This window comes from Larus michahellis, chromosome 1, assembly GCF_964199755.1.
Source record: "Larus michahellis chromosome 1, bLarMic1.1, whole genome shotgun sequence".
Lineage (NCBI taxonomy): Eukaryota > Metazoa > Chordata > Aves > Charadriiformes > Laridae > Larus > Larus michahellis.
The window spans coordinates 9,699,449-9,725,684 of record NC_133896.1 but is presented as its reverse complement, the minus strand read 5'-3'; the positions used below and the strand labels follow the sequence as shown (position 1 = coordinate 9,725,684).

General features: G+C 39.3%; 1 protein-coding gene across 12 annotated transcripts in view; it reads right to left on the bottom strand.

The window, feature by feature from the left end:
• Positions 1–26,236, bottom strand: part of SEMA3D (semaphorin 3D) — a 143,891-nt gene that overhangs the window by 67,045 nt on the left and 50,610 nt on the right. For all 12 annotated transcript variants that reach the window (XM_074573352.1, XM_074573355.1, XM_074573353.1 and 9 more), the window contains 2 exons: positions 12,900–13,060; positions 45–107 (listed from right to left, as the gene is read on the bottom strand). In XM_074573352.1, the coding sequence (XP_074429453.1) occupies positions 45–107; positions 12,900–13,060 (224 nt within the window). The remainder of the gene's footprint in view (positions 1–44; positions 108–12,899; positions 13,061–26,236) is intronic.

The window sequence follows — 26,236 nt, the reverse complement described above, 5'->3', positions numbered from 1 at the left end:
ATACAATATTCTCAGCAATAGTAAAAAATATATTCCATACTTACATGGGCATCTTTCCCAGCTAATTTGCATAATTCTACCTTTTCCTTTGCTGCAGGCCAGTAAATCTGTAACATAGTTAAAATAAGACAAACATTATTAATATTATAAATTGTCCTATGACTGCAGAATAACTATTTCCTTGAATGAACAGTTAAAACAGATTTATGCACGTTAAGGCATTTGCATGTAAACCAAAATGAACATGAGTTTGAATACAGGGTTCCACTCCAAAAAGGGAAGAGGCTTTAAATCAAACCCTTGTTCTTTGTTCATTTCTTCATTGTCTATATATACTTTTTAAAAGTACTTAGTTGATCTGCCTAGCACACCTTGTCACCATTATGAATTGTAAGTTTTTCTCAAAGACATGATGAGCCGAATCATCTTGAAACTAAACTGACTGCAAAACAAGGGAAATTACATTTCTGATATATTTGGTCCAGTGAACTTGTCAAAGCCATTATGAAAAAATACTTAGCTGTTACTGCCAATTTTCAAATGAAAAGAAGTATTGTTCAAAAAACTAAAGGTAGCTCAAGGGAAATTTGTAGAACAAAGAGTACATTTGACAGAAATCAATAGTGCACGGGTTAAAAATGTCACTCTTCAACACTGAGTTTACTGAGAAAATGACATAGAAGTTTAGAGGAGAATCATGTACCTTAGATAATTGGTAGCATATATTATAACTGTTTCTCTTCTTTCATCTGCACTGCAGAATTCTATAAACTAGGTTTTGATGTAGATGGAGCCAGACGACAAATTACTATCAGTAACTGCAACCCCAATTATGTTAGTGAAGAAATATCAACAAACAACAGCTCAGGTTCTGGTTCATTGATTTCAACTAAACAGTCAAAACTGGATATTATTGAGTGTATGTTTGATTCTATTAAGTTCAAAATAGAAGCTAAACATAAAATCTTACAGAATCACCATGCTGAACATGGATCTTTTTTCTTTCTTATTTTGACAAGACAAAGCTATAACCATTTCTCATTTCTCATGATGAATAATAACGACAAATCACACTAATTTTTGAGCAAATATTAGTTAGGAAATTGCCTCAAGTCCCAGGTACCAGGATGCAGTTTACTAGTACTCACAGATGCTTTAGAGTAGTGTTGTGTCTCAAATCACACATTATAAAATCTTAAATAGTAAAATATATAGGAATAAAAGGTTATTATAATATGCATTAGAAAAAAATCATCACCAAGGAAGGATGCACAACTCAACCACATGCAAGAGACGTTAACTGCTGTAATATTCCCTTTCTGTCACCCAGCTGTTGGCACCTTGTAGGATGTGGCTTACCAGTCCCACACTGGTAAGGAAAGCAAAGGAGTGTCCTGTGTCAAATGGCTTTATCACTGTCCAAAATCTACAGTCAGTGTTCCTCTCAATCTGGAAACAGTCTTTTTATGTCACTTCTTCCTCTTCTCTTCCCATTGAAAATGGATATATTGGCTTTCTGCAAGGAAATTAATTTCCTCTCAAGTGAATTTACAGTTACCTTTCTGATTAGAAGCTCTTAGTAAAGATAATGTATTTTAAGTTACTTAAACCTTAACCCTTTACAGCAATATTTACTTAAAGTCAGAGATAAGGCAGTATAACAACATCTCAGCACTGGAGCACAAATTTACCTTCCCAGAGCATTTTCTTCGAATGATGTCGTGATAGCATCCAGGTACGAAAGAGCAATCTGAAATCAGCCATGCCAGCGTGTCTGGATTACACAGTATACAATGCTGGAAAGTACTGGGAGCATTGCAAAGCCATTGGGAAGAGCTGAGGGCAGCACCAGTGAACTGGTGGAGGGGTCTTGCTTGTAGCACTGGTCTGTCCCAAGTGCCACTGGGTTAAGGAGAAGGAAAGCCTGAGGCTTAAGAGGTGCTGGTGAAGAAAAGCTGATGAAAAGGAACAGCCAGAGGAACATAAGAACATGGATCTCCAAATACATTTGGCCAACGAGACTTGAGCTAAGATCTGATCTTCACTTCTCTTGTACATAAACTTTATGCCCAATTCTGCCCAAGATCCTTATATCAGTAACAGAAAATGCTAGAGATCTTTGAGGGGTTTTGGAGATTTTTGGCCAAAGGTTATGTATTCAATAAGGTAGACAAGGTCTCCCTCTGTAGGCTTTTGAAAACGTCCAGCTCTCCTTGCCAACTACACAGAAGAACCGGACCCCTGCTTTGGGAGGCCCTTTTACATTTGAAGACATCTGCTTGAAAGCATCACACGTATTAATGGACTCAAATCTACCCTCAACTCTTGTACATATTCCTTCATGGGAAATAGAGTTTGTCGTACAAACTGGACCAGTCAGGCTGAGATATACACACCCTCTTTTGTATGATAATTGACCGCAGTCAATAATCATAGAAAAATCAATTGTTTTACTTTCCAGCTACTCAATGGCCTCAGCATTTAGCATTATACATGGCCACATTAGACAAAGAAAAGTGAAGCTAAGTGATCCAACTTTAAAATCAATTTGCGATTATATATTGGGGAGTTAAAGTGATATTTATTAGGTTTCCATATGAGAAATGAGAGGTTCCCAGAAACTGTCAGTTCTAAATTGTAATAGGTCAAGAAAATTACATAATAAATAATGAGCCAATGTGCTGAGGTAGAAAGCATGAACTTATTTTTTTATTAGATCACATGCTGTGTAACAGTACCACAGGCCTGGTTCCCTTAAACACTCACACACAAGTAACCTTACACATGTAAAATAGTCTCACTGAATTTTCACATGCATAAGCCTATTTACATGCAGCTGTGTGGACTCTTCTGTAGGGAGTGAAATCAAGTCTTAGTATTGTATTTTATTCAGACAAGTTACTTAGTTTTACAATATGCAAAAAGTAAGACTAGATGCTCTGGTCGTTTCTTTTGTATTTAAAATCTTTCAGCTTGTAGATGGTTTGATGCTTTGAAATTGGTCATTTTGTTTCATAATTTTTTTCAGTGCACATGCTGAACTTACAATGGTAACATCTTATTCAACAAAGTCTTTTTCCTAAATTCCCCAAAAAGTAAAACCTCAAAGAAAGGAAAAAAAAAAACCCTAAACAACCAAACAATATATAATGATGGTGACAACAACACTGACATGTAATACTATAATAATTTCATCTTAAAAACACTACAAATTATATATATATAATATATTTCATGGTCGCATCTGTATCTGAAATGTCTGGAGGAATCTTAGACTAGCTAGGTAGGTGGGGTTACTGAATTTAAGGGAAGAATGTAACTAGTTGAAATACATAAACTATATATTTAAACAGGATTACTTTCTTCTCTTAATCTTCAGTTTATTTTCCTTGCAAAATATCCATATCAAAATTCCAAAGGTCAGCTACTGTTGTGATTTCTTGATTTTATCTTCTATAGCCCAATTAAAAAAAAACAAAACAAAACAAAACTTACTATTACATTTAAATCATTCTACAAATATTTTCTTAAATTTAGAAACAGGAAAGAAATTAAAATCTCCTAATAAATGCAAGTTAATGCATTTCTCTGCTAGCAGAGGGAAAGAAAACCTCCCCGGAGTACAAAATTAAGTAGTACATAAGTGTAGGACAGATAAGGTATCACTTTAAAGGGTAGCTGGAAATTGATTTCTGATTAAAACAAAACATTAAAAACCACAAAGGTCCTTTTCAGATCAGGAGCAGAGTAATTTCTAAAAGCAACATTTTTCCTTCCTCCAAACACACATTTTTACTATAAGAAAAGACTGAAAAGGGAAGAGTGAATTATAAAAAATGAAATACATTATTTATAGACATAAATTGATATATGGATGATATATATAAATCATTATTTGTATATATAAATAATAGCTGGACTCACGTCTAAGAGTTTCATTTCAGCTGCCATCTGTCATGAATTAACAATACTAGTTATAAGAGAGTATTTTCCTCGTCTTTCCGTGTCTGTCTTTCTCTATGCGCTTTTTTTCCTAGAGTAACAATTAGACTACAAATCTTCAGGGGAAGTGATGCCTCAAAAGTAAAACACTGAACTCTGATTCCAAAGAAACTTGGATGAAATTACATCTCTTCCAAGAATAATTTCTAATAAAATTACTAAATCTGGGATGATACAGGGCTTTCCCAAAACAGTGGAAAATATTGCATATTGTCACAATACCAAAGAGGAACAACACAAGGTATCTAAGCAAATTGCAGGCCTATGGGTCTTATTTCATCTGTTTGTAAGGCTTCAAAACAAATTTTTAGTTAGGGAAGGAATAACGTAAGTTTCCAATAAATATGTAGCATGGTACAAAAGACAATGTAACTTGGTAAAGAGCCATTATTCCGCCCTGATATTGCACTTTTCTTTAATAACATAGCTGAATTGCATACCACAATAACGTGGTGGTTCTCTTCATCAGGGTTCCAGTTAAGTATTTCATAAGCTGCCACATGGAAACTGATTAGCTCAGCTGGCAAAAATAGCCATTATTACAAGAAAAAAATGGTGTGATAAGTAAAGAGCTTGTGGTGGAAAGTTACTCATGGAGTTCCTCAAGAAACACTGTCAGAGCTCATCCTATGTTGTACACCCTTCACTTACCTTGGCAGAAACCCAGCACTGTGCAACAACATGTGCAGATGACACAAAGTTGGGAACCATCACTAACACAAATGAAGACTGGTAATATTATTGAGGAAGAATCAAAGGGCTACAAAGACCAGAATTATAAACAGTCAGAGGAAATGGGTATATACTGGTCATAAATAAATATAGATTGTAGGTAAAAAATAAATAAATGTGCAATACCAGACTACCGAGGTTCTGATCTGTAGCGACGACCTTGCTAAAGAAGTTGCATGAAGTATCCCTCAAGGCCCCTTACAGCAGATTTGGACCAGGTTATGAAAGGAATAACTGCTACATGAGGTAGTTGCTGGTGATAGCAGGGAGTGAGACCAATTGACCAACGTGACTACTTCCAGTTTCATGGCCCCAAGATAGACCCACTCATGCCAGCAGCAAGCACTTGAGTGTCTCATTGAGGTCGATGGCTTTCAGCAGCCCTGGGGGTTTCGCTGGAGCCTCTCACGTGCTTGACGCTGCACACGTGCTTTGGCACTTCTCTATCAGCACAGTCTCTGGTACGAGAAACACCGAAGTGTTTTATTAGTGGTACATGTAGCACCAGCAGGATGTATCCGTATCTAGAGTGATGGACACCAGCTGATCAGCATATCTCATGACACTCACTCACTGAATTTGAGTCCTGTGCGGAAAGGGATTGCGTCCTTCCTATTTTGAAGGAATAAGAGGTGGTGGAAGCACTTAGAGGAAAAATACACTGATCTTAAATAACTACTTGATGCAGCAAAAGAAAGCCTCCTTTCTTCCCTTGTTTTATTGTGTATACTAGATATTCATTATATTGATGCTTAAGGGAAGGCATGCAATAAAATTACTGCTTCCTAGGCATCAAAATGTCTCATTAGGGCTTTGTGAATCACATAGACCATAACTCAGAAGCTTAAGCTCCTTGGTATGAGCGAATTCCCCATATGACAGTCCCAACTGCAGCTTCCAAAGACCAAAGCCAGACTGAGCTGTAAACTCATTGTCACACTGGCATATGCAATACACTCCCCCTGAGAAACCCTCCTCCATGAGAAACTACACCCCTGTGTGAAAAAAAAAAGAAAAAAAAAGAAAAAAAAAAGGATTCATGACTTAGCCCAATGTGACCATAAAACGGGTACAGTAAAGAGGGCAACTTGATCCACCAAAGTAAACCAGGAGACAGTCTAATCCCAGTTTTGCCGTTGCCCTACTATATGTGACAGTCAAGTCTCATTTTTCCCGCCAGTAAAACAACAATAATGTGACTCGCTTTTTTTTTTTTTTTTTTTTTCTCCTGGAGAACTTAGTAACTCGTAGGTGAAAAATGAAAAACAATGAAAAACAGTAAGATCAAGGAACACTGAGAAAACATCCAATGATAAGGCTGTCACACTGCTGCATAAGACAATATCATAAATGTCACACCCCAGTACCACAAGAGTGGGGGTGTGTTCATGGATCGCTTCCTGAGAACCAGGACATTTGTCGCTTCTGTATACTGACCCCAGGTCACTCCGCTGAAAATCACTGCAAGCACTAGGAATTTACTGATTTTCCCAACAAACAGTAGAAAGAATTTCATTCTTTTAAAGTATTATTTTGCTGAAAACACAGAATATTTTAATTAATGGGAAAATGAGCTGATTTTAGCACAGCACGCATGTATACCAGTTGCTCTCTAAATAGCTCACATCTGTTGCATTCATGTGTGCGGTATGGGAAGTCCACAGCATGGGGAACTGGGCAGATTGTTCTCATATACAAATCCTAAGAGGAAGGTTACCCTAACCGGTTCTTGTGACTGGCCCCCACTATATTGTGCTCTGGAATTTCATTTAAAGGAAGTTAATACATCTAAGTTCCTTATCTGACTTTCTCCCTGTATTTGAAACCTACCCAGGCTGTCTTTAGACCAGGATTTTTCACCTAGTTTTCTTTTTAACAGTTTTATCTCAGAAATACTTAGAGATCTCTAAAAGGCAGGAATGTATTCTTAAATTTCTTTTACTTTCATATCTGCCACAGACCTTCCTTCTTCCAACAGGTATTCCTACAGCCGACGCACCAATTCCCACACTTAAAATATACATCCAGGGAGACACGTGACTGGAATTTCCAACTCCAATTATTTCAAAGTAGCAGAAAACCAGATCTCTTGAAAGATATAATTTGATATGGCTTGGGGGCAGCGGGGAAGAGAGGATAGAAAGTTTGATCCACAGTGATAGACAGCACTGGAGGACGCGCCAGCGCATGGCACTATTTTCAGTGCTGTCACAGGGAGTAAAATGCACTGGAAGTCACAGTTGTGCATTTGGATGAAACATTCACAGACTTCTGGTAGCTTAGATTTGGCAGGTGGCTGTTAGAGTGACACCTCTTACTAGGACCAAGTCGGCTTTTTATATTGCATCTGTCTGAGACAAAGATCTCCACATGCCACAGCTCTCCTCTTAAACTGTGATCCGCTTCCCAACACAACTTAAGAAGCAGCCAGCACTTTCAGTGCTTAAACGTTTTCTGAAAAGTGCATTTTCATGTGTTCATTATGAGCATATGTAAAAGCTTAAAGGAAATGGACCAGATGCTGATTTCATTTACACTGGATTAAATCTTGAAAGGCTTCAGTGTTTTTACACTTCATTTTCCACAGTGTAACCACAGCAAACTTCTGACTACCAACTGTTTCTCCTAAAAGGAAACTGTACACCAGGATTTTTAGGGTAAATGGCATTGCTCCTGACATGTTTATCACTGCAGACTGAAGACAAATCCTACCTTTGAAAAAGTCAAAGCCCAATACAAGCAAGTGTTTTCAGAGAGCAGGATATTCTGTTCTTTATACCTAAACATATGGGTAAAATATAAAAATGACAGCGGATGTTTACAGAAACATAATTTATGGCAACAATGCAAAAGGAAATAACAGAGACACTCTCTTCCACGTAGGACTGCTGTCATTCTGGTTACATACTGCTTTCTTCACATCTTGCCCCTGTCTGTTGTTTTGTGTCTGTAAACACTGTTTAAAAGCTTCCGCCTTGTCTACACAGGTGCCTAAATTTTAGTCTATCAAATGGTTTTATGGACTCCAAAAGCTTTTCAGAGCTTCAAAACAAGAGTTACATAGCTCAATGATAAGAGTCCTCCAAGGGCTAGTAAGGACTTCTGGAAGTCCCTAACCTGAAGTACCATTATAGCTTCTTCTTACACTATTCCTTCCATGCCCCATGCTGACCATCTTCAGGGACAGGACACTAAACTGTATGGATCCCCCATGGAAACAGTCTTGTTTTATTGCAAATGATGCATAAGATGGTTTCTATTTCTATTAATTTTGGGAGGAAGGGGAAGCACTTTAAAATAGATGGAAATGAGTATCTTATGAACTGTGACACCCAGAAGAGTTCCCTTGGTTTCAACAGCAGGGCCATCAGCGTGCATTTAACGCCTGGGAACTAATTCCCTATGTGTGGAGGGTCAAACCATGCCCCTGTGAAATCTCAGCCTCACTTCATTTCTTTCTTGGAACTTTTTCTACTCACAGAGATTGAGAACAAACCAACGTGATCACAGATAGATTAATGACCATCCTCCTCCAGTTCCAATGGGTTTATGCTAAACTTTCCCAGTCCTCATGCCCCCACTTCCAGAACTTTCGATTTCTTCAGTGTTTTCCAGGTGACTTGGAAAAGTTTGGCCTTCTCTGATATTTGCTAGAAAGTCTTTTTCTTCTGACAGGTCAAGAAATCTTCACCCTCAAGACAGTCTACAGCTTTTGCTAACAGGCAGAAAGTTAAATTCCTTTGACATATAGAATAAACAGCACATAATTGGTTAGGAAGGACCAATCTTGGTGTTACTGTATTTCAAGGCTGCAATAAACATCCTGGACTCTGTGTGTATTCCTGAGGCTCTGGCCTGATGACAAGAACAAAAGCCTCCCTTCGGTGCTGGCTAAATTTCCATCAGGTTCATTCCTAATTGAGATGATGCTTATATAGACTGACAGGAGGTTTTCCAGCACAATGAAGGTAAAATTTGTCTCCTATATGTCGAGGGTGCTGTTTTACAGAAATATGCGTACGTATTTGTATTTATGTTCCCCTTCCTGCAGAGACGGGTGGGTCACACTACAAATATTGCCCATTGATAATAGTGCGGATATATAACCCCACTTGGACCACTGGAAAGCACTGGAGTTACAGAAAGGTGCAGAATTTCTTTGCGGCTATTTCATAAGCATTTACCCAGATTATATATATATATATATATATGCATATGTATTTTTTACTGTGAAATACAAATACAAATCACTACAAGAGGGCATCAAAGGATAAGTCACAAGACAGCTGCACCTGGCAATGCCAAAAAAATAGTAGCAACTACAAACTAAGGATGCTCCAAGGGACGATAATTTGTGACCCTGTGCCAATACACACTGGGGCAGATGAAAACAACTTGTTCCAAAGCTGCTATTGGGGAGATCTGACATGTTTATCTATTTGGCCCACATGTGGCTGTGTCTTCTAGCACTGACAGCCCCTGCAGGTTGGCAGCTTTTCAAAAGCTTGTCAGCCCTTGATAGCATTCCTATTCCTGCCGAGATGGGCGGGTCGCACCGCGGATTACACAGTGATAATGGTGCTGACACATAACCCTGCTTGCACCGCTCGCGAGCACGGGGCTTACAGAAAGGCGCACCGTTTCTTTGCAGCTATTTCACAAGTGTTTACCCAGCTGACATTTTGCATTTAGTATTTGTTTAGTTCAAGGAGTAAAATAACAAAGGCTTTAGGCAAACTCATAAGAAAATTCTATGTACCAAAGTAATCTTCCCAGTAGGATCACGGAGTTTAGGATTCCTATAGAATTTCTTCAGCTTTCCAGCCTCTCATGCTATTAAACACGTTTGTTTCCCACTGCACTTCCACTGGTTAGGTCACAGCTGCCTTCAGATTTATTGACCACGTTTGCAACGCCCCGATAAATACAGGTTGCTGCTCCCTTCTGCTTTCTTTTGCCGAACATCTTTATTTTACTCGTAGGGAGGAACCACAAATCTTCCCGTTTATAAATAGCTTGCAACGCTTGTCAGGCATCTAAGGATCTTTCAAGAAAAGACAACGGCAGTCACTAATGCTATTCCTGCAATAGGAGCTAGAGGCTTCTATTCAGGACAAGCTCATAGAAATTATATCCCCGTTACAGAAAGATGATTACCCTTTGCTAAGCTTTAGGTATTTGGAGAGTGGAACCATTTTAGCTTTCTGCATTTGTCTTTCGTTATGGAGGACTTTTCTATTATACTGTTGTGCTTACGGTTGTTTTATAATAAGGTTTGCAAGCACTGGAAACTGGATGGATTTTTTCAAGCTGCCAGCTAAGGAAGTTTTCAACCAATTACACAATAAATTGAATAAAACCTACAGTGATTTAAGAAATTGGAACTCCAGAAGAACTATTGATTTATTTCATCAGGAAAAATATACCAGGAAATAAAGCCATAACTTAATATATGTAAGTTAAATTAACCAATTTAGGTGAATAATTAGTTTGTAAAAAGGAAGTTATTAAATGATATATATGTATACATTAAAGAAGGGAAAAGGATAAAATGCTTTGGATGTTTCTTTGAATACCATTCCAGAAATATCTGAATTAAGAGCAACAGACTCTATAATATAATCTTGCCAAGTAATTATATCCACAGATGAGGATTTTCTGAGAGTAAATTTTTTGGGGACCCAGATTTGGCTTTTTGGTGTATCAGTAGTTCCTAACATAACAAATATCTGAAACTGAGAGGTTTTTTGATCAGAAACTACCCAGCATAGAGTGTTCTACAGTTCGTGTTCACTTTTGTTTTGAAGACAGAAAACCCCAAACTACGCAAAATTTGCGTTCTAGTTTCAGAGCTCTTACACCTCTCTCACCCCCCTCAACTTGCTGAATTTTAAGCCTCCTTCTTCAATGCCATTAATAAAAACATCACTCACAGGCAGAAACTTAATATTCTAATCAATTATTTCTCATTTTAGGGGCTGCGTAGGAGCAGATATAGCTTTTTTCCAGAGGACTCTTACTCCAGAGGAGTACAAAGGACACACTTCAGACCCTTGTAGTCCCGACATGTGTGGTTTCCTCGCACCGGGAAAGCCTGGAAGCGAGCCGCCTGGCCCAGCGCCAACCCAAACTACGGGCAGTCTAAACACAGCCCCGGCAAACGCTACTTTCTGACACTTCGCTGCTACTGGAGAGTATCCTTTAGCATCGAAACCTCATCAGTGGCTGAGATTTATACACAACCACTCGCGCAACTGCCTTCATCTCATCTCTTCCCTCCCTAAACGAGTTTCTACCCACCCAGCACAGAGGAACCAAAAAGAAACGCTTCTGTGAGATTGTCTTGTGTTACCTGGGCATTTACCCAAGAGGGTAAGTTTATAAAGTTGCTGAATGCTTACAGAGAGATGGAAATCGGCACAGCAGGATGCTCCACAGAGCTTTTCACTCAGTTTTAGCTATTTAAATACACTTTTCCTTGGGGTTTTGTCTGAAAAGTTAAAGATGACCTGAATAGTTAAACTCAGAATTAGAAACATTTGAACTTGCAGATAATAATTTCTTCAGTCCAGATATGCAAGGGGTTTGAATTTTATTCCCTTCTTTCAGGTTACCACGTAGCTATACATTCTCTATTCAGCTTACCAAATGCAAATTTTAATTCCAATATAAAGTGAGCCTTTGCTCTACAATATCTCTATTAAATGGCACTGTCTGATTGCAGACTGATTCTCCTGGCTCAGTCTGTTGTGTTCTGCTCTTCTTGGAAAGCACAACATCCATAATGATCAGTGGCGGTTTGGCTAAAGGGAAAATGTTACCAGCTTGGACGGAGGGGCGGATCATGCAGGGTGCTGCCGCCTCCAGAAAGCTCCGAACTAATCAAGCCCCGCTGAACATAACGGGAGGTGACAGCACTCAGCATCTCTCAGGAGGTACACAGCGTCCCACAGAAACAGAAATCTGCTTTTCTCACAAACAAAATTTGTTTTCTACAGCAAGCCCATGCCAGAAATCAAGCTATAGTCTGAAAAACTGGAGGAGGTGCTGTTTTTTGAGTAAACTACTGAGATGGCAGACCAAGTTAAGTGTTTGATAAAGTATCCCAGGAAAGAAATTTCCTGAAACGCTCAGAACCTGAGTTTTAAAGAAACTGGCATATGGAGCATTGCAGAAGTCAAAATAAGAAATAAGATATTCAGCCTGGTACTATATCTCTTCTATATAAGAGCAAATGTTGCACTCAAACACGTGGGGCAAAATAGTCTCCTGCTCCACCTGCTAAGCCCCTGTGCTGCAGTTGTATTAATTCAGGGTCAGTTACCTCTTCTGAGCTGACAGCAGAACACAGTAATTTAAAACCTCCTTCTGGTGCTTAAAGAAAATATCAAACACAGCTGAGAATTTGATTTCCTTCAGTAAGTAGGATAGCTGGAAGAAGCAGGAAAGCCACTTTCACGTGCGTTCCTGGGCAAGCATCTGGTTTTTACATGTAGCAGTCAATTGTGCCTACAAAAGCTCCAATTCATCGTGTCTGCTAGAAATACTGAAGGCTAAATTGCCATCCTATTATCTGGAGTTAACACATTGTCATAGGGCATGGGCAAGGGAGTACAGTAGATCCCAGTGGAAACTTCTCCTATCACTAGTAATTCTAGATATTAATACAAATGCTAATATTAAAATTGCCACTAACATTTTTACTACAATTTAAACCACTCAAATTGCCTCTGCTCTGTTTAATATCACACTAACGTAATCCCCATGATGCCAGGAAGAAAGGGAAGAGCTATCTTCAGTTATCTTCTTTCAAAGGCTTTTATTTGAGGAGGCTGACCATGGCAAGAGAAATTAAGAAGCAAACACTCCAAGCTGCATTTTTGCCTTTTTGCTGATATTTTGATATTACTTTAATGCAATGCCGGGATCCTTCAGACAACTGACCTCTTGCAGGACATCAGTCTCACAGGAGTCACATACAATGAGAAATTCAGTTAATTAAAGATAATTTGCCTAGCTATAGGAGGTGAGATTATCAAATTCTGGTAGACAGCATTACACAATGAATCTGCCAGTTACACAGTGAAGAAGGGAGAAGAAAAAAAAAAAGAGAAAAAGGAATAAAATTCAGCTTATGAGATGAACTCTGCAGAAAATAAACTGACCTTTTTTACGTTTTTGTTTAAATCAACCAAGTTGAGCAGGAAGATGTGGTCTTTAGCCCCGATCAGCAGCCGGCCCCTCTCCTCATCTAGCAGCAGGGTTCGAAAATCAAGTCCCTCTGTTGAGCCCAGGAATGGGATGCAGCTGTTTGAAAGCAGCAAGTCTGTGGGAAAATGAAGAAAATCTTTATAATCAAAATGTTTACATATGACTCATTGGTGTCTCTTATAAATATATGCAACCAGCATGGAGCATGCCGGTGAGATAACTGTAGTTTTAGAGCATGTCTTTCCAGGGTCATAATACAGTTCCTGTAAACCTTGGTTTTCTTTGGGGTTTTTTACTTCCAAATTGGGTAATATTGACTTTCACAAAACATTTTTCTGCATGAAATTTTCTTAATAAATTATGTCTGTGGCATGAAGGAATCACATTCTTTGACAGAAATTAGAAACAAAAAAACACAGATCCTTGCAAAATATGTGCTATACCTTTCCTTCATTGTAAGAAAACTAATGTGTGTTTATATCATCATAGTCATGGATACACATGATCAAAGATCAATATCTCACCGTATTTGGTGCATATAAAGCAGTAAAGACGGTCAATCACAGAAAGAATAGTTAGGAACAGGAAACAATGGTTGGATGTGGCTGGTATTACAGACTCATAGAATGGTTTGAATTGGAAAGGACCTTCAAAGATCATCTAGTTCAACCCTCCTCTGCCATGGCCAGGGACATCTTCAACTAGATCAGGTTCCTCAACCTGACTTTGAACACTCCCAGGGATAGGATATTCACAACCCCTCTGGGCAACCAGTTCCATCATTCTTATCATAAAGAACTTCTTCCTTTTGTCCAATCTAAACCTACCCTCTTTCAGTTTAAAACAGGTGACCTTTGTGCTGTCACTGCAGGCCTTGGTAAAAATTCTTTATCCATATTTCTTATAAGCTCTTACATGGCCACAATAAGGTGTTCCCAGAGCCTTCTCTTCTCCAGGCTGAACAACCCCAACTCTCTCAGCCTGTCCTCATAGGAGAGGTGCTCCAGCCCTCTGATTATTTTTGTGGCCCTCCACTGGGCCTGTTTGAACAGGTCCATGTCTTCCTTTTACTGGGAACCCTGGAGCTGGATGTAGTACTGCAGTTGAGGTCTCATGAGAGCAGAGTACAGGGGCAGAATCACCTCCCACTACCTGCTGGCCACACTTCTTGTGATGCAGCCAAGGATGCAGTTGGCTTTCTGGGTTGCAAGTGCATATTGCTGGCTCATATCCAATTTTTCATCCACCAGTATCCCCAGGTCCTTCTCCGCAGGTTGACTGTGAATCTGTTCATCACCCAGTCTGCACTGATATTAAGGGTTGTCCTGACACAAGTGCAGGACCTTGCACTTGACCTTGCTGAACTTCATATAGTTTGCATGGGCCTGCTCATACAGCCTGTCAAGGGATCTTCAAAGACCATGTAGTCCAACTAGATGAGTGATGGCATCCCTTCCCTCAAGGGTATTAACTGCACCACTCAGCTTGGTGTCATCCACAAACTTGGTGTGGGTGCACTCAATCCCACTATGTCATTGATGAAGATGTTAAATAGCATTGGTCCCAGTATAGACCCTTGAGGGATACCACTCATTACTGATTTCCACTTGGACATTAAGCCATACATATGTTTGAGAAGAACTGGAAGGAGATAACAACCATAATGTGTATAGAAAGTTTGATATAAGGTCAGTTTGTCCATTGTCTAATATTAAGTTCTGGTGGCAATGTAGAGAATTGCTACAATTAAATTTTCAATTACTATCATTTCATTTGAGAACTAAGATTTGAATCAACAACCATCCAGCAGAGGTACATCCCTATGGCACAGTACTGAAATGAAAGCAATGTAGTAGCATATTACAGGGAACATCCAGTAGCAACACCTCTAAGGTCCTGAGGTCTTTACTTTCCTTACAGAGGTAGCAATGGGTGGCTGTTCCTACATCCTTATCCTGTCTGCAGAAGAAGTTTTCCCTATTAAAAGCACAAATTTGACACTTAAGTTTTACTGTGATTTAATAGTGGCTTCCAATCTCTTTCAGAAGGTAATTAAGAAAAACATGGTTCTCTATGAAGCTAATGAAAGAATCTATGCTTCTCCTGTAAAAAAGCTAAAAGGCTGTAAAGTAAAAAGTCTGTAACCTTTTGCTTAATGAAGAGTCTGTGGATGTAATTCTGGATGAAGACATAAACAACATATAGAAAAGAGCACAACGAGGGTTTAGTCTTGTTGGAGAGTCATTAATTTGGGGAGAACAAAAATAAACATGTGAATCAGTTCTTCCACAGGCAACCTCTCCAAGCTAAACTATGCAGAAATCTTGGGACATAAAGGTAAATCCTGTATTGAATTGAATATAAAATTAAGGGTATTTCCACCTTTCCTGGCACTGGATGGACAATGTATTCTTCCTGCTGAAGAGCCCAGATTTATAGCATAAGTCATTTACACTTCCTGATCACGATGAAAACCAGGGCCAGTTTTTTTTGCAGAGTAACTCCTGAACAAAATAAAGAGAAAAAAAACCAAAAAAAACCAACAACCTTTTTTCTACAAGATCTCTCACAAAACATGTGACAGGCAAAGCAAAGATTAAGTCCTGTTGCTGGCTAATAAACAGCACTATGGGAGAAAAAATATTTTATCATTATTAATCTGACTACCTAGTATATAATTATGACAATTATATTTTGGCTCAGTCACTTCTGCAAACACTCATGTGGTTTTGTCTGGCTCACTGCTGAATGTTGTTACGGTACAGTCTGAAAACAAATTGCCTTGTATTGCAGCTCCTATTCCCCTAGGTAAGATTTATTTGGCAGTATGTTGAAAAAAAAAAATCTTACTTCACATTGAAAAATTAAATCTAACATTAAGCACTACACTGCTTTACTCCAGCGCTGTCCTATTTTCTGTGAAGACAGAGATGTCAGGGTATTTTTTGCTAAATTAGTAACACTTTAAAAGACCTGTTTATTAATTGACAGCAAGATCACTTAGGAACAACTTCTCATTAGCATGGTACTATAAAAGCACAAGTCCTGTCTGGCTACTTCTTACACTAGAGCTGGCTGATGAATAGCCTGGCTGAAGTGTAATAGGGTTATAAATAAATACAAATTTTAAAAGGGAAAAAGGAAAGCCCTCTCAACCGACAACTTCTGAAGCTTAGCTCACTCCACTAGTGTGTTTTCACCCAATAAGAAATAAAGATGTTCTCCTCCTGACGCTTTTTTTTTTTTTGTTACTGGGTTCTCTGTTAACAGGACAGCCACTTCTTGTCAAACTGTTAATTTTTGTGCGTGATGTAGATGTATCTTCATTAGATGTCATACTCTGTACAAACCTCCTCCCTTGTTTTTTCTGACTGGAAATTCTTGGTACTGGAAATGATGGAGCTGTTTATTAGGGAAGGATTCTCTGATACTGACCATAGCACAGCAGGAGGTTTTAGCTCCCTTGGGCTACTCAAATTCTTCTTGGTTGATCTCTAAAATACTGTTTATCAGCTGAGCATTGCTAGAGTGCATCATTTCTGAGTCATTGTCTTTCTCTTCTCCACCCGTGACATAAGAGCTGGCTGCATTACTAGATTATGTGATCCATGGTATATAATAATAAAAGCTTTATTAATTCTGCAGTCTCAATTAAATCCCTATTTGACAGCTCTGTGTCCCAGTTAGTAGATAGGATGGGAGGAAGAAGAGGAACACAGGATAGTAATATCTAGCAATTAGTCATTCACGGGCAATAACATAAATAAACAGGAGAGATTAATGAATTTCACAGACTACTGCATTTGAGCAATCCATACCACCCTCTGCTACTTTTAAATCTCCTCTGATGACAAGCTTCCAGTCACATCGCGGTACTCGTCCGTGGGACGTGGGTAACTAAGATGCAGAATATCAGGGAAAAATTCCTTCTCATCTCCAGCTTTAGGAATTTGATCTGAGTAAGGATAAATGATACGTTTGTGCAAATTCTCTGAAGCACTTTCATTGCTTAGAGTCATGCAATCCATGGGCCTTTGCAAGTGTGTCACTTGCCAAAATATGTAGACCTGATTCTCCACATACTTGAAAGGAGATGACTGGGACTGCTCTCTACTTCCCATTTCTTTCGTATTTGGAAGGAATGATCTCTGTAGTGACCATCCCAAAAGGACATTTGTCATCTATTGCTTAACACTTCTAGTATTTCTCAGTAAAAAAAAACACCTAGAACAGCTACAACAGGGAGGGAAAAAGCTGCCTCATGACTGAAATGCCCAAGTGGGAATGAGCCCTGCCCGGTGCCTTGTACAGCCATTTGTTTCACTGCATCATAGGGAAAACATCTGTAAAATGTCCCAGATTGAAATGACAGCATTGCACACTGATTTCATACTGACGCAAATGACAACACAAGCTGCAAAGTGGTGAAGAATCAGATTTGGTCAGTTATTTACTAACTATTGAAAAGAGCTTGGAAATAAGACTCTGAACGTGGTCACTGATAAGATTAAAACTGAAACATGACCTAATAAAATTTGTCAAGTAAACATTAACAGAGAATTTATTAAATTACAGCCAAATTAATCATTGTTCTCACTCCATAAAAGCAAAATAATCCAATCTTATGGGTTGAAATTGCCCTTCACAGTGAGATATATTTAATATCACCAAAGATATTACACTGGAAAAATTTACTGTGAAAAGCACTCTTGCTCAATGGTTTTCAAGCTCAGAGCAGGCTGTTGATTTGAATCACTGCATTTCTGTAGACAGGTTAATATAGAAACAACATTCTCAAAATGCACAGAAACAAGGTTAGCTACAGGGATGGTCTTTCACGAGTACATATTCAGCACTCAGTTTATAGCGTGTATTTGCTATTTTACTGAAAAATAGTTTTTTCCAGTCCGGCGATTAAATGAATATTCAGCAAACTCCCTTTCTGGGTTAATATTTCACTGTTGAGGGTAGAAACTGGAATAGTGTCTGTTTTTTATTCATTTAGAAAAGTGTCTCAGTGGACTTGGCTCACAACAGCATGATCATTGCTTACTTAAATAACCTCCAGCAGCAGAGCCATGGCATAAAGGCTTCAAATGAAAAAATGTCATTCTGTTCTGGTAATATATATTTACATTTATACAGCGTATTTAGACTGCTTAGCCCCGGGTCACATATGTGGTGACTGTGCTGCTGTTCCTTGTCTCCGGCATGGTGTAAGCACGCAGCAATCTGGCACCGCCCGGTCAAGACTCAGAATTGCCTCTGTGGCCAGTGACAGACATTTGTGCAATGACAGCCCTTGCCTAAATTGGCAGAAAGGGAACTCCCCAACCTGCTTCAAAACAGCTACATTTAATGACACCTTTGAAGGACTCTGAATTTAAAGGCTGTATATTTCTGTAGTTTTCATATACAATTAAAAAAAAAAAAAGTCACGTCATTTTCCTCCAGATAGAAGCAAGGCCTTTCATGTACTGGAAAATACCCATGACAATTTACATGGGTATTATGCGAATCCTCAACTAAATTTTGGGGTTAAAGACATGTCAGTGTAGCAATTTACTTAATTCCAAATGTATTCTGAGTTTAAAAGATCCAATTGACCCCAGATGTATTTGTATGAAGGCAAAGAGAATAGTTCCAGTCTACCACCAACATCTACTACATATTGCAAGAAGCAAGTTAGTTGTTAGTTGTATTTTGTGTAGTTGCATCTCGCCATGGACAATGATGATTTGTTGTGCATGCCATGTGGCTCTCATTGCTCTACAATGAATTTTACTTGGCCTGGAGGAAACTGTCATGTTCATGGCACAGCAGGGCCTTTCCAAAAGGATAAGGATTACTGGGAACTGAGAAAACATGATTTCTTGTTGGCAAAATATTGTGTTAAAATCTTGGTTCTCTTTCTGAGTAGTCCCCAAAGCCAATCCTCTACTACATATTTTGAGTTAGACACTTCTGTTCCTCTTTTAGGATTGGATTGTTCTCCAGGAGAGTATTACAGTCTAGGAAGGTGACATGGGAATGAGAATTTTTTCAAAGATCGCTCCAAAATTCAGGAACACTCTGCTGCGGGATTTAAGGCATTTCAGGGCATTTTTACTTTGAGCTTCAAGCACTTCTATGAGCCTGCTCAGCAACCTTAACATTTCCTACATCTTTATTTGCAAATACTTATTGACAGATGTCAAATCTGTCAGCATTTTACAACCCAGAAAAGTCATAAGTAATTGAAGTCGCACCATTAAGCACTATGCTTCTCGAACCGTCATTACAGACAACGGTAACTAAGCACTAGCTCTCTCTGTGCAGTGCTCTGAAGACATTTGTCACATCTTTCTTCGGGAAGGGACAGATCACATTATCTTGAGATAACCTTCACAACAGCTACTCCACCCACAAAGAGGAAAAAAAAAAAGGAAAAAAAAAATTTTAAAAAAAAGTAAATCATGCTGTAGGACCTGATTCTCTTTCACATCAGTAAAGCTCATTTGAAAGGAAGTGCTTCTGCAAGATCAGAATTGAGACTACTGCAGATTATTTAGTTCATCTATTTTAGAGCCAGGGGTTAGAATCAATCTACAGTCCTGTCTTTGTCTGACGCTGTGTTTTTTAAATCTGCAAAAATGGTAATACTGTAAAACAAAAGAGGTAGGTGCTTACGACCAAAAATACACACAGTTAAAACATAAACTAAACAACTCTCGCTTATGTTTACGGAAGCATATTTTAATTGCATTTTAACTGCAAATAAATTTGACTAGTGAAACAGCTGCACAAATAACTTGTAAAGTGTTATTATTGCAAAGGTGATTAAAAGCTGCTTTGTGACTTCAAGTTATTGGTGAAAAAATGCAAAAGCTCAACTCACAAACTTCACAGAGCCAAACTAAATAATTAACTTTAGACAGCACAACTGAAAACGTATTTGCGCAAAACATTTGTTTTTCTGAAGAAGACCTAAGACTGTGGATTTGCACAGGTTCCCTCTTCCTAAGTAGCTTATCTTTCTTGCAAAACTGCCGAAGTAAGCAAAACCACTGCTGTTTCCAAGGCCAAATTAAATCACCTCTTTAAATGAAAGGCAGAACGTGCAAACGATGGACTCATCGCCTCTATTTCCTCATTTTCGACTGTCAGGACCGACCTTACCTTTTTTCTCTTCACCTCTCAGGGGTCCTCAGCCTGAGTAATGAGTAAATAATCTGTCGTTTGACTGAAATCTGCTTTCTTCCACTTCAGTTTTATTTCAAAATTCCTTTCAAAGTATCTCAATGATGAGAGGATATTGCTCTCTAAGAACTTAAGGCTTTTTCCTTATACCTAGCAGAGTAAAACTTCAAGCTACTACTGAAGTCAGAGGCCAGTTTTCTTCTTGACCATATAGAAGAGGAACTGTCAACTTACCTAGAGACCAAGCTCTAGCCCTGTCTTTTAAAATTACCTTCCAGTGACATGAGTGTCAAGCAGCTGAGATAAAACCTCTGCCCTATTCTGAGGGGGATAGCTTATAAACTCACCTATTCCTGAAGCTAGTCTGAAAACCCACAGTACTAGATCTATAGTGACAAATAGCCTGAGACCCTGGGAAAAGAAATCTTCAAATGAATTCTCTCTAGTTAAAAATCACAATTTTTAGATATCTTGCAGCAACTCAAAGTCCTTTTCTTCATGCTCTGGTTAACCATTTCCCAGCCTCTTGTTCCTCCCAATCTATCAGCCAAACAAATCCATAGAAAGCAAGAGAGCGATGATAGGCTTCAGGTGGAAATAATGGCAAAATCCTCTTTGACTGGCTGATTTGAAAAAGCTGAGTTAGTCTCACTGATCGTGAATTTGTTTTACTGCTCCAAGTAGCCTACCATCTCATCTCATGAACCTTCAAGCTACCTTTAGGTGCATAATTCTTTGACATGCAGTTAGAAAAGCAGGGATCTTATGAAGGACATAGTCAGGATGGATGAAGTGTGGGCATTAGTCCATGCTCTGAGGAACAGGCGACACAAAGAAAATGCACTGACAATAGGTTGTGCCTAGAAGACATCTAGCATCAAAACCATCTCAGGCATCTGGACTTGCATTAACTTGCATGAATGAACACACTCCATGCTGCAGCAGTGGACTCATTCTTTCCTGCTTGGATGGAGATGTGTATTGTAATTTTCCAGTACATGCAGGTGTTAGAAATGCAACATGGTGATCATATTTAGCACTTCAAGGCACATAGCTCTTCCTTTGTAAACGTATGGTTCATAAAATTATACGCAGTGCTATCCCTCCTTTCAAAACAAATTACTGTCATCGTATTGCACTTGCCTTCAAAATAGTACCAACCTTTCATTTCAGACTTTACTTTCTTCAGAGTGACACAAAAGTGGCTAGAGTATTTTCAAGCACCTGTACATGGAATTTCCTACTTTAGAAAAACTTCTGAGAACATACAGAGGAGCTCTTTGCGACACCTTACAGCCCGTATATCTGTGGGCTGGTAAAATAACAGCAGGTTGCGCTATTTCTTCCGTCGGTACTATCTGGCAGCAGCTGCGCAGAACACGACACATTTTTAAATCCTTACTCAGTTTTTGCTTTGTCCATGAAATTCCAGCCTTAGGAATAAAGATAAGTGGACTTTGTTTCATAGTTGGAGCAGATGAGAATTTTGTTGTGGATTTCAATGTCCAGGATTTAAACCTGCAAGGAGTTGTCTCGAATAATCTGAGGCATAATTGGCTACAGAAATACGGATTTGGCTCAGTACCTGGTCTGACGCTACCAATAGGTGCTGACAGATCTCTTTGGGAGTCTGACTCACTTTATTCAGACCTGCTTTCCCAGACTGCCCATCTGACACCAGGACTTGCTCCATTGAGCTTACAGCTGTTGTACATGAAAGATACTGTTTTTTAAATGGTCAGATATCTTAATAATACTTTCACTTTAACATTTTTCTCACCGGGTTCAAATATATTTTCCAGCTCCCTAATGAGAGTAATGTTCACAGCAAAGCAGATAAGACTTTCAGGATAAAAGATGAGAGACCTTGAACTGCAGCGGCACGAACAACTTTGTTGTAATAACAGTGTCAGATGGCATGGGCCTGAAAAAATACATTAATATCAATACTAACAGGCTTAGGAGAGATACAGGGTAGCACAAAGTGAAGAAGGTGAGTTGGCAGTGCAAAGGAGAATTAATGCCAAACAGATTTACTTGCTCATTTACTTCACTAGTGCCTCTGTTTTCAAGACTTAAACGAACAGCTCACAGACAGAAAAATCCAGATTTGTTGCCTATCACTATTTGCAATTTCCATGCTAGTGTAGTTGCATACTACACAAGAGTTATAACCAGTGTTTGTGAGCAACACAGATTTTTATGAAAGCACTCAATAGCTGTACATCCCACCCTTCCCCACCCTCTGCATGCTCCGCAGACACACAGACACACAGACACACACTTGCATCAAGACTCAGAGACAGACCCTGAGTTTAACCACTGGGACCTGCAATAATTTTATCAGCTGAGGATCTAGTCCTGAGCGTACAGCAAGAAGCTGTGGGGGCCATTCTTCTCTCTGACTCCAAGCACTGGACCAGAGCCCACACAAGCTGTACAGTCAGGCTGTAAAGCTAAATAAGATAGAGAGATAAAGTCCTAACTACTTATAGCGTATGTCCTTGCCAAGGGGGCTGACGAGAGCTGGAGCTGGTGCAAGAGAAAGGGCAGGTCCATGCATCTGGGAGCAGATGAGGGAGGAAAGACATGGATATGTGCATTTGGGGAGAAAGGAGCAGGGAGGGAGATGTCCTCCTTCCAGAAGTAGCATGCTGTTATGTTGGCTTAGCTGTCATGAAACCACCGTCTGAGAGAGCCTGTTAAGTGCTGATGGTCCTTCAACGCCCTTCCCACAGTTCCCCTGAGGGCAAGGAAATTTCCTTATTACTGGCTTTGAAAAGTTCTTCTGGTATCTTGACTCAACCAAGCCAGGTCCAGATGGACGAGGAGGCAGAGCAGATACAGTAAAGGAGGTGAAACCAGGTCTGGGAAACAATAACCAGCTCACCAGCATGACCCAGGGAGCAAAGGCAGCGTTTGGCAGGGCTGAAGGGCTGCGGTGGGAGGAATGCCTGCACAGGAAGGGAGGCGAAGGGCAGGGACCTCTGTGAGCAGATTTACCTGTCAGTGGAACAGATATTTCCGCTGTTGGCAGCAAACCTGCTTTAGGAGGTTCCTGCTTGCTCTCCCCACAAGTAACTGCTTGTTCCTGTGCCTGCAGGGGGGTTCCCTCTCTGACGTTGGCCAGCTAATCTTTCTTTCCCATGCTCTCAATAAGGAACAAGAACTTTTATAAAGACAGTGGGGTCATTAACATTTTAGCTGTTTCTACGACCATGACTGCTGGTTGAGCTCACAAGGCAAAATTAATAGCCCTGCTCTAAATTGCTAAAGTGCAGTACAGGGATGCAATTGCTACAGGGAAGCACTGTTTAAGTCACTTCGTTGTTATCTGGGGTAGCTGCACAGGATGGACATTCTGTTAAAAAAGTGTGGTTTAAATGTAGAGAATGACTGTTTTCAGGAAACTTCTAAGATTTTTCTCCTTATATTTTTTTTTCCAGCTTTCCAGATGTATTTTATTTGATTAAAAAGCAAGCACGTGTAGCAAGGTAACTCACTTGTCCAATGTGAAAGTAGGTTTTCAAAATAATTTTGCACTGGCAATAGCAAAGAACCTCTTCCAGCAATGAAAGTAAAAACAATTCACATTATAATAGCTTGGAGTAGCATAATGTTCTCCGATGGCAAAGTGAAATACGATTATCAATTATACTTTCTGATATTGACAGGAGTTAAGTTCTTATGAAGCCATTAAAACCAGAGGTCACTGAATATTTGCATTAATTCCCTTATATTTTAGTTGTTTGTGTTGGAGTTGTGCCTAGCAACCTCTGTCAGATTCAAAGTCCCACGTGCACATGTGCAGGTGGACCCAACATCTGCCTTCTAAACTTAGGCGATGTTGCAATAGGACTGTATGTACTAAAAATTGCAGGGCAAGGAATATGAGAGATGTCTGTCTGCACAAGGTGACCATGTGCACCATCATATTACCTCCAGTCGATCATTAATATATAGGCATGACCTATTATGTAATATTGGAGGGTGGGGGGGTGATATCTTTTATTATTAATATTTACATTTATTTATCCATTTTGGGACACCAGCGGGTGTCATACGGATTTCTGTTGTGTTACATATTTAGTGAGAAATATTTTTCAAAGAAATCCAGGGTGGTAATGCAGAGGGATTTGTATAGTCTTATTTGTACAGTCTTCAGCAACCTTTTAGCTATCAAACTCTGTGGTACAACACAGCATACTTCTCTGGGACAGCCAGGATTTGGATCACAAAGGAGAATGCCTGTTCTCGTGAATTAGTGGAAAAAAGGTACCTTTTTCACTCCCACCTTTGTCTAAATGCCTCTTTTAACCACAGCTAGCCAATCCCTCTGACTTCTCTGACAGTGCTCTGTCACGATAAAGGAAATTTTGTCTGTGTCTCTTTCTGCTATCTCTTTGCGGATTTATCTCCAAAGGACTTTGACTACAGAACAGATCTCCCCTGCACCCCCCAGCCCTTCTTTGAGGAACTTGTCTATAAATGGAACAGCAAAAACGAGGAGGGAGGAAAGGGAAATAGGATGTGACTCGAGGACCTGCGCTTGCAACCACAGATGTCCACCGCTAGACACACACTGACGTCAAGAGGATCATGCCCTCAAATTAGTGCATAGAAAGCGAACAAGGTTGGGATCTTTGAAACTACTCAGGATTGGCTTAGCTTTACAAATAGCTGTCCTGAAAGTGCAATTAGACAAATATTTCTGAAAGTACCCTGTTCGAAGCTGATGCCACTGATGATGTATCTTCCCCGCATTCTTCTAGGGAAGAGGTTTTTGGTGTTCTCATCCTCTTTTTTGCAAGGGACCACTCGTTCTTCCCAAAGTCTTGCTCTTTTGTTTTTCTCTCTCATCTTCTGAGATTTAATCAAGTGAACATTCAGCAGAATAGTTTGGTATTTTGTGAACACAATTCTTTTTTTATCCAATTGAGGCCCTTTTGTGATCACAAAAAAAAGAAGACTGTTGTGCGCTAAAGGCTGTTTACACTGTTAAGAGGTTGATACGGGTCAGTTCTCTAAGGTTATTCTTAGTTCAACTGCTATGTAAACTGTTGATGTCACTGACTGGAGGCTGCTCTCCAGGACATTATATATATGATAATTATATGACAGAAAATGCAACATATAGTTGGATCTGACCTCCAAGTTCACGAGTTTAAAAAAGGAAAAAAATGTTGGTAAGAAACTCGCTGTTTTTCCCGTTACTAAAATGTAATAAACCCCTTCAAGTTTATACTTAGTCTACAACATATGCAAGAGTCTTTCATCACATGGACAGCAATGCCCATCCATCTGCAACCTACGGTACGTTTTAAGTCGCTGTGTTCACTGCTTCACGAAAGCATTTTTGAGACAAAACAGGCAAAATCTATTTTGTAACTAGACCAGCATCTGAAACTAGGATCTTAACTCTCACATAAATATTTTATATTACTCTACAAAGGAATCTCAGACATATTTTTCAGAGAAATCACAAATCATCAAAACCGAATTAAAAACAAACAAGGGATTCAGCACTTCCTCACTCAGCACATTTTCCTTGATCTGCATTGGCATTCAGAATTACAGCTGCTGATATTGCCACAAAAGCATTTTTTACTGATTTTTCTTCTTCTTCCTGTAGAGCTAGCACAGCTGCAGGAATGCAAGCTCATTTCTAGGCTTTTTTGTACATCACGGGTTTACCGCGTTCCAACCATTCACAGTTGTGCAACACCCCCATCGTGGTGCTGGGATTACCACAATGTCACAGACAGTTTAAATGAGGCTCATGGAGCTATACAATGGTAAGTATATTTTATATGCATAATTAAATGGTGCATGACATGGAAATAGGCCAGCTTTACTGAAACAGAACAAACTAACTGCTCTGATGCAACAGTTAAGCATCTTGTCTGTTGTAAAATGAAACACATTTAAAGCAAAAAATATCCTGTTTCTCACAGGATGCTTGATATTGCAAAGAAGCATGTTCAAAGGATCGTTTTTAGAACATTAAGGAAATGTACTAATCCAGACAAGTTTTCAAAAGAATTCCCGTCACCAAAATGTTAACCTCTGCTTTCTTTTTCACCATGTTGTAAGAATGGATCACTCTTAGGGG